Raw genomic sequence first — 14,714 nt, 5'->3', positions numbered from 1 at the left:
ATATTTCATTACCGAGGTAATATATTTATATATGACATTTATATAATACACATATACATACACATGTGGAGGTGTAGAATAAAAACAAAGCCGCTCTTCAATATGCCTTTCTCAGGTTCACTCTCTTCCCTGTGGATGTTTGTGTGTACCTACCTGATATATATGTATTCCTAAATATTTTTTCATTTATAGTTTTTGTGGGGGAGTCAGCGAGGGATTGTGTGTTTGTTTTAACATAAATAGGTTAAGAGTATCTCCTGGAAATCTAACCATGTATATAGATGGTCTACCTCATTTTTTTAAATAGCTGTATAGCAGTACATTGTATAGTGTTGTTGTATTATAAAGTATGGATATTTATGTTTCTGATTTTTTGCTAGAACAGCAAGGCTGCAGTGAATATTGTATGTACTTGAGTAGATAATTCTGTTAAATAGATTCCTGGAAGTAGGCTTTCAGTCAAAAGACATATGCCTTATTAATTTTGGTATAATCATATTTACCCTAAAGAGGAGTAATTTTTCTATTATAAATCACTGCTTTTCACTGTAAGCTGCCCCTGTCACTGAATTCGTGACTATACCAGCCCTGGGCTGTCTGCAGCCTTGCTCACAGGAGTCTTTCCTGGATTCAGGGGAGAAAATCCAGACAGCCACTAGATGTTTAAGAGTGTAGCATAGGGGGCCGGCCCGGTGGCCGAGTGGTTAAGTTTTCACGCTCCGCTTCAGCGGCCCAGGGTTTTGCTGGTTGGATCCTGGGCACGGACATGGCACCACTCATCAGGCCACATTGAGGCGGCGTCCCACATGCCACAACTAGAAGGACCTACAACTAGGATATACAACTATGTCCTGGGGGGATTTGGGGAGAAAAAGCAGAGAGAAAAAAAGAGTGTGGCATGAATTTTCTTGATCCTCTTTTCTTCCCTCCCTCCTCAGAATGAAGTCACATTACTACGCAATGAGGTGGCTCAGTTGAAACAGCTACTGTTAGCTCATAAAGACTGCCCAGTCACTGCACTACAGAAGAAGACCCAAGGCTATTTAGGTGAGTGGCTCACAACTAAGCATGGGCAGTCAGTCATAACCTGCTGTGATGAACGTCTCAGCTGTTTATAATTTTATAACCCCATTCTGGATGTTGTGGGGGTCCAGACTGATGAGTAAGCAGCCTTTGTGGAGCAACCAGTCCTAGAAGCCTTTGTTTGAAAACCGTATAGAGTTATCCTGTTTATCTATCATAGTTGGAGATAAAGGGTAACAGAGTTTATCGGGTGCCTACTTTGTGTTAAGCACTCTACCATCTTCCCAATTCTCTCACGAAATAGATATTCCCTCCATTTATACACGATAAAACTGCGCTCAGATTAGTCACTTACCTGAAGTACACAGTTGGTGACGTGGTGGAGCCAGGATTCACATCCAGGTCTTTCTTATTCCAAAGACACTGTCTTGACCTCAAGAGTATATAACAGCAGATGCTACACTGGGCTTGGTTAAGCACTGGGATTTGGGGGTATGTTTCATCTTCCTAATGATGGGCTGATACTGGTTTCAGTTTGTAATCTATGAGCACACATAAAATAGTGCTAGAAAGAGATATGGTCATAGCGTCGTGCTCAGGACAAGCACAATCCTAAAATTAAAATTACTGTGAATTATTTACTTATGGACAGTAAAAGCTAGTAAGTCATTTTCCTTTACAAATTAAATAATTCATAGAAATGTTGGCTGTCAAATTTTGATATATTGAATTGTTTTTCCACTAACTGTCTATCATTTCAGAGATGTGTTCCCATAGAAAAAGAGTAACCACATCACCAGTTTTAAATATCTCTATTTAAGTTTGAGTTTTAATATGCACTTCATGGTACAGGCATTCATTAAGTAGGTTTGACTGAGCCTGTTCTGTGCCAAGCACTGTTTTACATGCTAAGGATAAATTAGGGAACCAAATAGATTAGATTGAAATCCCTGCCCTTGAGGGGCTTATATTTTAGTAGGTGAGACAGACAATAAACAAGATAAATAGGTACAATGTATGGTATGTTAGATAAGAGTAAATGCTTGGAAGAAAAAAATAAAACAGAGAAGAGAAATATGAAATGTTGGCAGCAGGGTTGAAATTTTAGATGAGGTGGCTTTTGAATAAAGACCATAAGGAAGTGAGGGAACTTGCCGTGCATTTATATGGGAGAAAGGTACCCCACGCAGGGGAAACAGCAAATGCAAAGACCCCAAGTAGGAGTGGCCTGGCACATTCTAGGAACACCAGGGAGGCTAGTGTGGCTGGATTGGAGAGAATGGGGGCTGGAGAGGAGTTAGAGATGAGGTGTCGGGGGTAGGGGAGCGTTTTTGTGTAGGGCCTCATTGGTCATAGTGAGGACCTCAGCTTTTCCTCTACACTGGGGCCACTAGAGAGTTTTCAGCAGAGGAGGAACATGACTGATCTGACCTGGGTGTGAACAGGATCACTGTTGGTGCAGGGGGCACAGGCAGAAGCAGGCAGTCCACTTAGGAGGCTATTGCACGTGCACGAGCAAGAGAGGAGGGAGCCTTGGACTGGATGGTGGTAGTGAAAGTGGTGAGAAGGGGTTGAATTCAGAATATATATTGAAGTTAGAGTGACAGGGTTTGATGATGGGCCAGACAGGGCAGTACATGAGAAAAGAAGCAGCAAAAATTACGCTACAGTTGTGGCCTGAGCAACTGCGAGAACAGAGTTGCCATTCACTGAGATGGGGAACGTGTAGGAGGAAGGGGCCTTGGAGGCATATTAGGAGCTCAGTTTTGGACAAGCTGAGTTTAAGAAGTCTGTTAGTAGGTGGAGATGTCAAGCAGGCAGCTGGTTACATGGGTCTGCAGTTCAGAGGAAAGGCGAAAGATACGACTTTGGGAGTCAGCAGCATATAGTTAGTTTTTAAAGCCATGAAACTGGGAAATGTTACTGTCAAGGGAGAGAGCAGAGATAGCGAAAGAGAAGTCCCTGGACTGAGCCCTGGGGTACTCCAACATTTAGAGGTCAGGGAGATGAGAAGGAACCCACAAAAGAGAATGAGAGGGGCCGGCCCTATGGCACAGCAGTTAAGTGCACATATTCCGCTTCTCGGCGGCCCAGGGTTTGCTGGTTCGGATCCCGGGTGCGGACATGGCACCGCTTGGCAAAAGCCATGCTGTGGTAGGTGTCCCACATATAAAGTAGAGGAGGATGGGCATGGATGTTAGCTCAGGGCCACTCTTCCTCAAAAAAAAAAAAAAAAAGAATGAGAATGAGCAGCCAAGAAGGTAGGAGGAAAACCAGCTGAGTAGCTGAGTATGGTGTTCTGTAAACCAAATAAGAAAGTGTTTCAAGAAGTTTAGTGGTCAACCATTTCAAATCCATTTTTTTTTAATTTAATATAACCATTTTTTTTTTTTAAGATTTTATTTTTCCTTTTTCTCCCCAAAGCCCCCCAGTACATAGTTGTGTATTTTTAGTTGTGGGTCCTTCTAGTTGTGACATGTGGAATGCTGCCTCAGCATGGCCTGATGAGCGGTGCCATGTCTAGGACCAGGATCCGAACCAATGAAACCCTGGGTTGCTGAAGCTGGAGTGCATGTACTTAACAGCTCGGCCACTGGGCAGGCCCCTTCAAATCCTTTTGATGGGCTAAGGAAAGCAAGGACTGTTTATCAGTATGAAGTCTATTTACAGTAAGTTTTCTACTCAGTCACTATAAGAACTCTAACAGGTAGTCAACCCATTAATACTTGTTTGTTAACAGCAAAGATATATTTAGTTCCTGCTGTGTGGTGTAGACATCACAGTAGGTACTTGACAGAGGACAAATGAGCCACTGTTACTGCCTCTGTTACTAACCTCATAGGGTTATGAGGAGATAAACATGTCAACCCATGAATAAGGTTAGCACAGATGTCTCAGGCAAAGAGCCGTTAGACTGGGAGCTACCTGAGGACAGGGCTCCTGCTTTATTCTTTATATAGCCTAGTGCTTGGCACATGGACAATGCTCATAAATGTTTGATGAATAAATGGATGTATGCTCTGAAAGCACAAGCAATGAAATAGTTAATTTCCTGAGCATAGCAAAGAAGGCTTCACAGAGGAGGTAACATTTGAATCCTGAAAGAACACTCAGGCATTCATCAGGAGGTCAAAATACAACCAACTATTGCCAGTTTGCCCTTATTCCACACATCTCTGTTTAAGCAGCCGTGGAGGCTATCTGATGTTTAATAAAACTCCTCGACTGATGAGAAACATCGAGCTAGCTTTGTATGAGCTCAGATCTTTGTGTTTAGTAGTAAACTGTTACTGTCACTTTACGTGGAGTGGCATAACTCATCGTAATTGCTTTCAGTCATTAATGCCTAGCTAATTGATAGTCAGGAGGGTCTAACAGACCTCTTTGTAGTTTGTTGTGTTAACTGAACCTTAGCCAAGGACTGGTCATTCATAACATCATTTGATTGTAGCTTGATATTTATCAGGCTTACCTGTGATGCAACTACATGCTAAAGGAACGTAAAAAATAATGGCATGATTCCATTTCTGTGGGAACTAGTCAGAGAGGATAGCTAAAAAGAGATCTATTTTAAATCACCTTTAAAGACAAGAATAAGAGGAAGAGTGTTCCAATAAGGGTAATGAACTGTGCAAAGACCTAGAAGCCAGACAATATAATTAACACGTTGGGGATTTGCTTTATTGGGAAAAAATAGGTTAATTTGGGCCTAGTTCTTGCTTCCCTTCTGTTTCCCATTTCCTAGACCATTCACAGCTTAGAGGCCAAGATTCTGGGAAAGTTTCCCTCAAAAAAAGGTGGGCCTCCTTTTCCTTTGGGCTCCTTTAAAATTATGGCAAAAGATAGTCCTGCCTGTTTCCCCATTCTGTTTTCTAACCACTTGCTCTCTGCTCTTTGCTCTCCTTCCTGGCAGAAAGCCCCAAGGAAAGCTCAGAGCCAACGGGTTCTCCAGCCCCTGTGATTCAGCACAGCTCAGCAACAGCCCCTAGCAATGGCCTCAGCGTTCGCTCTGCAGCTGAAGCTGTGGCCACCTCGGTCCTCACTCAGATGGCCAGCCAAAGGACAGAACTGAGCATGCCGATACAGTCGCATGTGATCATGACCCCACAGTCCCAGTCTGCGGGCAGATGATGCCTCCCCTGGTGGAGAGGTCCACAGCCAGAGCTCGCCCGCCCAGGAGCCAAGAGAGATATCATCTTATCCCCTCCCATCTGCCTCGGACATGGCAACATGGGGGGAAAATTGTGTGTTGTGAGTAACGGACAGATGTGAGGCTTTTCTCTTCAGCCACATGGTCATGTACGTTGACACCTGTACTAGGAGCCTCCCAGCCCCAGAGCCGCATAGATCATCCCCTGAGGGGGGCGTTTCTGATATATCCATAGCCAAAGGCCTTTCCAGATGGTCCGAACAATCACCCCTGCCCGTGCACATGTACCTGTCTCTTTTAACACTAACCCTTGCTCTTCTAGGTTTCAGGATTCTCGGTTCCCTCTCTTCCCACTAAGCCGCAGCTGCTACCTTCTCGTTCCTTAGCAGCATGCCACTTCCTGCTGGGCAAAGGGAGGCTAGAGTTGATGGCGTGTCACCCTCTGACCCATCCCCAGCCACACCGTGGACTCAGGACTTTGTCTCCCAGTAGCTGCTTATTTATCCCTTTGTCCCCTTCCTAAATTCTAGTTAAAACATTCACTTATGGGAAATGTAAGGTTACCTTTGATGTATGAGGTAGCAGTCTTTTCCAGCTATTCCATAAACCTTAGTCCTTCTCCCTACCTGCCACCCAAACAACAAACAAAAAGCAAAAAGAAAGAAACAAAACCCCGAGAGTTCTAACCCTTTTTCATCTATTTCCGGAGCTATTTGGGTACCTCATTTTGTCTCTCTAGTTTTCCCAGTCTAGTCGTGGGGTCTTTTCCACCTCCCGCTAACCTCATCTTGGCAACCTCATCTTGTGGCCTTATTAGCTGTTGCTTGGTAGTGAAAAGGGAAAGTGCCTGGGGTCTGACTGGCTGACCCCCTCCCCACTCCATCTTCCTTCAGTCCTAACCCTCAGGCCCAGTAGGAAGAATGTCATTTAAAGCTTGATCCTTGTATGTCTTACAAGAGTTTACTGGCCAAAGCATACATATTCCTTTTGGTCATCTTTCTGCTCCTGCTCCTCCTTCTTTATTTCCCTGTCCACATTACTGCCTCTGTCCCTCTTGTAGAACTGGTTGAGATGCAGCCCTCTAGAGGCTGTCACGTAAGGGACTCCTGCGCTCTCTGGCTCTTCCCCATCTCTCAGCCTCACACATCTGTCTTCTTTCCTGAGCTGGGTCTTATATTCACAAGTGCCCCCCACCCTCTGGATCTCTCTTCTCTCTCTTTCACCAGCTTCCTAGCCTGGCCACTAGGTCTCTCTGGCTCTGCAGTGTTTCTTCAGCACTTTTCTGCTCTCTGCTGCGCAGAAGCAATGCTTCTCCATAGTCCAAGCCCCAGGACTCTGAGGTGTCACAGCCAAGGTCCTGAGTGGGGTTTCTTGAGTATAAGGTAGGATGGGGAGAGGCGCAGTCCTATCCTCAGCAGAAGAGCCCTGCTTGTGGAGGGTTTGGCCTGCCTGGGAGACTGGTGACTATTGCTCTCAGCCGTTCTTACTTTGAAGAGTTGGGTTGTAGGGGGAGAAATTCATCCTTCTTGCCCCTCTTTCTTCCCCATTAAGATTTCTCATCTTCCTTTGGCTCTGAACTACACAATTTCTACCAGGGCTGTAGGAAGCAATCCAAAGCCAGAGGCCTGTGGATAGATAGGTCAGCTTTCATAGCCCTTCAGTATGAAACCTTCCAGTTGTCCCAGAGCCACCTTCTGTCATCTGCCCAAGGCAAGAATGTCCTTTTCTCCATCTCTCCCCTCTCCATCTTAAGCATACATACAAAATAACTGCCAGCTTCCTTTCCTATTTTGTCTTCCCAAATTGGCTGTCATGGGGGAATGAGGAAATGTTCTAAGCTACAAGATTCCCATCTCTTCAGAGTGATTAAACTGGTGAGCCAGTCGGATGACATGTTTTACTGCATTTGTTTGTAATTTTCCCTCCTGCTTTTCAGAGCCGGTGCTGAACAAGCCACACCTGCTGAAGAGAAAGGAGAGAAAACATGATTTTTTCATCCTCTGCCACCCAGGACCCAACAGGAACAGCCCCTGAGGTGACTTAGACTAGCAAATGGCAGGGCAGATGGTCAGGATGCAGGCTGCCTCCTCCAGGGGTTCTACTTGCCTTTAAAAATTCACAGCCATAACTTGTGCTCAGGACTTTTCCTTTAGACGGCTGCTCCTTGGGATTTTCTTCTGCTTCAGTTGTGTTTCCTTTTTTATTATCTTGATTTCCCCCTAGCAGCTTTGCCCAAAGCTTGACTGAGTTTATGGCTCCCAAGGAGCCTTCATAAGACCCTTGATTATTTTCCTTCCCCCTTCAGTCAAGTGTTTTTCAAGTTAAGAATCGGTTTGTCACTGCACACATGCCCTGCCTCGCTACCTGGCCTTGGAGGAAGTTTGAGCCCTGCCAGTGTGTCTCTGCATAGGATTTATGTAGTGGATCTTATTTAGTTTCTTAGCCCCCAAGTCTAATTCTCCTGAGTCCTTATTTCACTTCCATCAGTGGGAAGTAAGTATTGGAGACCTAAATGAGGGGCATTGGCAGAGCCTTAGTAGTAAAGTAGCAGTGAAACAAGGAAGGGGGAAGACAGACCCTCCCAAACAGCTCCTTAGTTGTCCTTGGTTTCACTAAGAAGGCAGAGCAATTGCTTACCCTGAAGCCTCTCTTATAATCAAGGGGAGTGTCACTTACCATGTCATTGCTGCCAGCCACGTGGCCGCTCTCCCCTGCGCTTTGCCTTCCAGACTCATTTGGACTAGAACCAAACATCATGGAAGGTGTCACTTAGCCCTTCTTAAGGACCATGGCCTTTCTAGGGGCCTGAGGGAAGACACTTGGTGAAAGGAGCTGGGAGTGTGGGTGCCTTGAGACTCATCCTAGTGAAGCCAGGACTCAGGCCTCCCACCTTGCTCCAGAGACGCAGCTGCTGGATACCCAAGGCCATAGACATGGGAGCCAGGACTGGGTCTTCTGGCCTGCAGGCTTTCTGTCCCGTTCTCTTAACAGAAAGCTCGCTTAGAGTTGAAAGTCTGAGAAAGCCTCCCACACTGCTAGGGAGGACTGGAAAGAGGAGGACCTCCTTTACTTCCTCTTACCCTGTTGGTTGTACACCCTAAATCTGGCTTCCTTTGGCCTCCGCTCCTCACCTTGGCCCTAAGCTCCAGACCACATACTTGGTGGTGGTGAAAGGATGGCCTAACTGAGCCTCACCTTACTCCCTTCCCTGTGCCTGGTCTCTTGTTCTCGGCTCCTCTCCTGATTCACTGCCCTCCTGCACACCCATCCCGTAGACGGGTGCTTATCCATAACCGTGTCCCATCTACAGCCTGAACCACCAAGCAGAACCAAAGATTCCTCCTCTCGTTTCTGAGGCTCCCCTGCTCCACCCTGAGAGGCTCCTTTAAAGGTGCTAGCCCTGAGACAGCTCTCCCCCTCAAAAAAAGCCCCCCCTTTCATAACTTCCTTCCCATCCCCAAATCATTATTTTCCATTAATATTGTACATTGTATACACAGGAAGGAAATGTATTCTTTTTTAAAAATTTCATAACCAGTCTGTTTAGAATCCAGTCCTTCTAGCTAGACCACATATGCCTTTGTTGATATGCTCTTTCTGCTTCTTTAGACTTTTGTTTGACAGGGGTGGAGGGAGGAACAGGACAGGTGAGGATCCTAAGGCAGATTAGGGGACCCCCCACATCCTACTTCAGCCTCCCACAACCCTAATCATCCCCCTCAGAGTATAGAACCGATTTCTCTCTGTTTCTTGCACACGGGCATGTGCACAGAGACATAAATCCCCATCTACCCACCCGAGGGCGGTGTGGTAACCCAGCAGGAATGAGCATAGGTGGCTGCTGGCCAACTTTCCCACCCTCTGTACCAGTTCATTCATCTCTCTTTGGGGTAAAGTCCTACCCCAGAATGAGGAAAAGCTGGGGAGAGTAGGGCAGGTTAAGGCAGCTTATGTCCTTTGCAGTTGCAGGTTTGTATTGTGCTGCTAGGGTTTAATTTTATTTTTTTAACGGGAGGCTGGTAGCACAAAGATCTCTCACCAGCATTAGCTACTGGTAAGTGGTGTTTTAGCTGTAAGAAATGGCTATGAGCACTAGTTTCACTGACTTTCCCTTCGGGCAGTAGTTCTTAGAATATGGTCCAGGACCAGCAGCACCATCGTCTGGGAACTTAGAAATGCACATTCGGGCCCCACCCCAGACCTACTGAATCGGGAGCTCTAGGGTTGGGCTCTGACAAGCACTCCAAGTGATTCTGATGCACACTAAAAATGAGAACCATTGCCTTAGGGGCAAGCTGGGAAATTCTTGAGGGTGTCTAGGATATTTTAAGTACCATCCTCTGCCTTAGCACTAACATATTTTTCCATTTCCTCCAGTCCCTCCCTCCACTCCCATTAAAACAACAAACACATCACTCACATCACAATCTAGGTTTGTCTTCCTTCTGCGTATCCCTAAAACCAGTCCTGCATCTGTCTGGACAGAAGTTGTCCCATATTTTCTTGCAGACTGATCACTCCACGTTCTCTGTTAGAGGAAGGACCAGCTGGAGCTTGAGCTGTCCTGTTCCCCCACAGACGCACACACACACCTTTCAGGGAGGGAGATGAGCCTCCCGCCCCAGCAGTGGGGGCTGCAGCCTCCTAACATAGTATCTATTGAAAAGAAAGCAGTGTGTGTCTATGGCTGTATCTCTGTTCACCTGTATATCTGACACGCAGCAACACCTCTCCACCTCATCAAGGAACTCGACTCTGGGTCTGGGACTCCCCAGTCCCCAGTGGTGGGCTTTGACAGATGGGAGGATGCAGTGCTACAGGCTGTTTTGTTACAAAACCATCTTCTCCCTCTCCCCTCCACCCAATTCCGCATGTCCCTGTGAGCAGGCTCTCACGTTCTCCCGGGACGGGGCTGAGGCAGAGGCTTCGCTCTCTTCTCCCTAACCGTCCCTTCTTCCTTCCCCCTTGCCACTTAGCAGTTACCCCCCCCCCAGCCATGCCTTCTCCCTTTCTCCCTTGCCCTGACATATATTGTGCCTTATTTATGCTGCAAATATAACATTAAACTATCAAGAGAACCACTGTTCTGTCTGATGCTTCAGTACTCTCATCGACAAGTTGCATTGTCCACTCTTTCTGGGAGCTCGTTGGCTTTGATGTCTGTGATCTTCCTCACTCCCATTTCTTAGGACAGAAGGAGCAGGGATTCTTATCCCTCCTTTTATGCATGGAAGACACAGCCTAGAGAAGGTGGGTGGTTTATATATTACATAACACAACATGAGCCACAGAGACTGGGGCTCAGACCTTTGCCCTGCCCTGGGCGCCAGGGCCCTCAGCATCACAGGAGCACTTGCTGGAGAACTTAGGTGCTTTATGTAGATGGGGGATGGGAGGGTGTCTGAAGGCAAGTGGCCTCTTAGCTTTCAGTGTTTTATCCCCTCCTGACCTCCCCAAAATTAAGAAACTTTATACGCCCCACCCTCAAGTTTCCAGCATGTCTGGGGAGTGCACATAGACACTGAAAAAGAAGCTTTCTGTGACTTCTGTGGGTGTGGGGAGGAGGCTGGTCTGGAAATGAGGGGTGGAGTTTGCTTAGAAGCAGGGAAGAGAGTTCACAAGAAAAACAGGAAATGCTCAGAACCGTGGGGAGGTGTGGGGCGATCACTCTGCATTTCTGGGCATTTGTGTGTGTCCTTCACTTGCGTGATAATTCTCGTCACAAGTGAGGTGAGGGAAGCAGGCTCACGAACTCGACCAGGAGACAGCAGGTGTCTGAGGGCTTCCCAAGAGGACAGAAGTGGTTTAGAGGCTGTTTGTGGCTGATGTTTGGTATAATTGACACAAATCGGAAGCCTGAGTCTCCTCGGGAGAGTGGGAAAGGCAGTGGTGGTCTTTACTGTGATGTGGTCAGGAGCACATGGGGGTCCAGAGAAAGGCAAGAAAGGAAGTTGCTGGAAGCCAAATAACAAAGTCAAGATTGAGAAATTCTGGAGGTGTGGATAAGACTCTGAAAGCAGGACAGTTTCCCAAGTAGAAGAATTAACCCATTCCAACTTCTAACCAAAAGAGACAGCAATCAACTCCATCCTGGACATGGGAAGCCAGCTAGACCAGCCCCTTTCTGGATGCAGCCTCAGCTCAGACCCGCTCATAACTGGTGATCAGAGAAATATGAGAGGGGGAAGCAGGAGGGTGGGAAACATTCGCTGAGTGCCTGCTCTGTGCAGGATGGAATACTAGACGCCTGGCTTTCATCAAGTCATTTACTGCTTGCCGGGACCTCCTGAGAACAGAGGCGTTTGCCTCCTGTTATTGAGGATGAACTCAGGCTGAGGTGGAGCACCTGGCCAAGGCACACAGGGAAGCGCCAGAGCGAGGACTGAAACTGAGTCCCGTGGCCCCCAGAGCCACTCTGCAGTGCCTCCCCCTCCCTCGCAGCCCCGCTCCTCTGGACCTCTGTCAAAGAAGAACAGACAAGGGCCCCGATGTGGTGCAGGATCCATTTCCCGCAGAGGAGCCGTCTACCCACAGACTTGATGCTCCCTTGTAAGCGACACTGAAACTACAAGATAGAATGAGGAATGTCAGGTTCTGTGCTTGGGACCAACTGTGAGAGAAAGTTTACAGAAACGTACACCCTAACTAAGGCTGCATTAACAGAAACATGATATCTAGAACATCCAGATCAAAACCTGCCCTAACCTACCTATCCAAAGTGTAAGGTGGTTTCTAGATGCCTTGCTTTAAAGAGGGGACAACACTTCCCTTGAACAAAAAAAGACTCAGAGTGGGAGCATGAAATCTGTCTTCAAACACACAGAAGGCTTGTGAACATGAAAGAGATGAGAGATGTTCTGTGAGACTGACTGGGGCAAACTGGGGCCCTGCTGGAGCCACAGAGCCATGGGAGCCAGCTCCAGGCAAGGAGAAGACTGTCCGAAGACGGCCTCAGGAGATGGCAAGTCCCCAGGACTCCGGTGTGCGAGGATTGTCACAGCTCACGTTTTGAGGACACTTGCTCTAAGTCAGATCCTGTGCCAAATGGATTACAGAGAGTGTCTCAAACAGTGCTCCCCCCCCGGGAAGCGGCTCCTTTGCTGCTGCCATGTTCTAGGTGAAGAAACTGCAGCTGAGAGGCAGACAGCTTGCGCAAGGCTGGCTCACAGGCTCACGACCTCATGCCGCCTCTCCAGCAGAGGCCACAGAACCGCCCTGTGGGAAGGCCTAGGAAGGACTCTGGGATCAGAAGGGAAACTGCACCAGGTGGCTCTGAGGGACCCCTCCCTGAGAGGCAGTGACTGACTTTTCCTAAGGCGGGATTCGATTGCCTCGATGGGTCAGCACTAGAGCAGGCAGAAGCTGGGGTGACTGGAAGGAGACGGACAAAACGATAGGCCAGCCCCAGTATCCTGCCCCTGCCTTTCTGGGTCACGGAGTCAGGTCCCTAGGCCCTCCAACCCAGCCCACCCCTCACAGAGCTATTCCAGAAGGAAAGCGCCTGGCCTGACAGTGCAGAGCTGTGACCACAGGGTGGCAGCAGCGCTTCGGCTGCAGGGGCTGGCTCTGGGCCGAGGGGAGGCAGGTCCTAAGCAGCGCTCTCTGGTGAAGACGGGTCAGTCTACAACGCTGAAGCGATCTCCACCTTCTGCGAGCTCCGAAACCTTTTCGTCTCCTTCCGTGTCTCACTTTTCTATCTACAGGCAAATCTCAGAGTGGTGATTCCATCTTTAACCCTCCAAAAGGCGTGTACACAGGGGGCTGGCCCCGTGGCCGAGTGGTTAGGTTCGCGCGCTCCGCTGCAGGCGGCCCAGTGTTTCGTTGGTTCGAGTCCTGGGCGCGGACATGGCACTGCTCATCGGACCACACTGAGGCAGCGTCCCACATGCCACAACTAGAGGAACCCACAACGAAGAATACACAGCTATGTACCGGGGGGCTTTGGGGAGAAAAAGGAAATAATAAAATCTTTAAAAAAAAAAAAAAAAAAAGGCGTGTACACAGGAGGGTGAAGGGGCTGGGTGACCCTGACTGCAGCCCCGGTGAGGGGAGGGACCAGGCGGGTCATCCTGGCCAACTCTGACCCCTGCTCTTGCCCCCACCTCCCTCTGTTCCAGGACGCGCCTAACCCTTCCTGACAGGACTTTCCTTCCGCTTTTATTCTACAGTTAAGAAAGCGGTGTGCAATTAGAGCTCTCCAACCTGTTGAGGTATTGGGGGTTCTTGAAGGCCCCCTAGGGCCTGGCTCTGACAAAGCGTCTGCAATTAATGACGCTTCTTGAGCTCTAGAGACAGGATTTATGCATCTAATAAAGTCTGTAACTCCAGGCTTAGGGGCTGGGGGCTGGAGACTGAGAGCAGGAAGTCTGGGGGGTGCCATGGGAGGGGATCCCAGGTGGCTCTTAATGGAGCTGTGCATTTCCATTGCCTGCACGAGACTCCCCCTCAGGCTGTTGTGGGGCTAGGAGACAGGGGACAGCAGGTATAAAAGGTGGGTGTGCCTGTAGGAAGGCAGATAGCATGGATTCCAGGCGGGCAGCAGTGTTGCTGGTGGTGCTGCTGTTGATAACAGACTGGGGCCACACTGAAGGACCAGGGGGCCAGAATGAAGGAGACCAGATGTTCAAGGTAAGTTAGCACCCCCACCCCCATGTCACCATTTTTCCTCTACCTCAGCTTGAGCCTTATGCTCTAGGTTCAAAGCTTCTGTCTGGCTGCCAGGGTCTTCACTGGGTCCTCACATCTGAGGAAATGGCTCCTCAGCCTCCTACTACTTGCCCCTGGAAGCCACTCCCTTCCCCTTGTGACCTAAATGCCCAAGGACTTTGCCCGTCTTCCTTCCCGGATGCCTCCGTGGCACAGGAGGAAGACACCGAACCCCACCCACCGCAGGATGCCCAGACCCCTGGGCCACTCCCGCGCTCCCTGCTCCAGGCCATGCAGAGACCAGACTGGAGCCCAGCCTTCCTGTTTCAGCCCCAGAGGTAAGTGTGAGAGGGTTATGGGCAACACAGGGGCTGGAGACAGAAAGGGCAGGGGCCAAAGAGAAAGGAAAGGGAGGGGGCTAGAGAAGAGAGGGACTGAAAAGAGCTCCGGCTGAGGACGGGTCTCTCCTAAGGTTTGGCAGAAACACCTGGGGCTCCTGGAGTACCAAACGGCTGAGTCCTCGAGCTGGGGAGGGGCTGAACTCCCTGTTCTGGAGCCTGGCTGCCCCTCAACGCTTTGGGAAGAAACGACATGTCCTTCCTTGATATTTGTGCATGCAAAGCCCACATCCAAAAGTGCCATGTGTCCCCCCCCAAATAAAGCTGTCTGGCTTCTGAATCCATGTGTCTGTGTCTGTATGAGACTTGAAAGGGCTGGGAGGGAGCCCCAAGGCAAGAAGCGCAGCCCCCACCTTCTCCACCAAACCAGACCCTCCTGATGGGGTTCCTGGAGGTCACTGCACCCAGCCTCCTGCCACCAGAAAGGCAAACATGGGGACATGTAGGGAAGAAGGGGGGAGGCACAACAGGGGAGGTGACCTACTGCTAACCTCCTC

General features: G+C 48.8%; 2 protein-coding genes across 13 annotated transcripts in view; both read left to right on the top strand.

Moving 5' to 3' along the window:
- The window catches only part of LOC106835294 (cyclic AMP-dependent transcription factor ATF-7), an 81,786-nt gene extending 71,641 nt beyond the window's left edge, over positions 1 to 10,145 (top strand). For all 10 annotated transcript variants that reach the window (XM_014847570.3, XM_044755665.2, XM_014847572.3 and 7 more), the window contains 2 exons: positions 939 to 1,047; positions 4,937 to 10,145. In XM_014847570.3, the coding sequence (XP_014703056.1) occupies positions 939 to 1,047; positions 4,937 to 5,154 (327 nt within the window). In that variant the 3' untranslated portion in view covers positions 5,155 to 10,145. The remainder of the gene's footprint in view (positions 1 to 938; positions 1,048 to 4,936) is intronic.
- A 3,106-nt stretch (positions 10,146 to 13,251) lies between these two features.
- NPFF (neuropeptide FF-amide peptide precursor) lies at positions 13,252 to 14,516 on the top strand. Of its 3 annotated transcripts, none has more exons than XM_044755699.2 (4): positions 13,252 to 13,383; positions 13,681 to 13,801; positions 14,036 to 14,157; positions 14,292 to 14,516. In XM_044755699.2, exons 2-4 carry the CDS (start codon positions 13,694 to 13,696, stop codon positions 14,422 to 14,424), a joined length of 363 nt encoding a protein of 120 aa, XP_044611634.1. In that variant the 5' UTR covers positions 13,252 to 13,383; positions 13,681 to 13,693; the 3' UTR covers positions 14,425 to 14,516. The 3 variants fall into 3 exon arrangements, with proteins under 3 accessions (XP_044611634.1, XP_070350169.1, XP_070350170.1); XM_070494068.1 differs by having other exon boundaries at positions 13,895 to 14,157; XM_070494069.1 differs by having other exon boundaries at positions 13,321 to 13,801; positions 14,292 to 14,514.
- Positions 14,517 to 14,714: the final 198 nt, after the last annotated feature.

Source organism: Equus asinus, chromosome 22 (genome assembly GCF_041296235.1).
Source record: "Equus asinus isolate D_3611 breed Donkey chromosome 22, EquAss-T2T_v2, whole genome shotgun sequence".
Classification (NCBI taxonomy): domain Eukaryota; kingdom Metazoa; phylum Chordata; class Mammalia; order Perissodactyla; family Equidae; genus Equus; species Equus asinus.
This window is presented reverse-complemented; position numbering and strand designations above follow the sequence as displayed.

Excerpts from the sequence above, each read along its gene's own strand:
- NPFF (XM_070494068.1), top strand. The coding sequence starts at position 13,694 with ATGGATTCCAGGCGGGCAGCAGTGTTGCTGGTGGTGCTGCTGTTGATA. Across the intron at positions 13,802-13,894 it reads AAGGAGACCAGATGTTCAAG|GGTCTTCACTGGGTCCTCAC; the intron begins GTAAGTTAGCAC and ends TCTGGCTGCCAG. Across the intron at positions 14,158-14,291 it reads TTCCTGTTTCAGCCCCAGAG|GTTTGGCAGAAACACCTGGG; the intron begins GTAAGTGTGAGA and ends GTCTCTCCTAAG.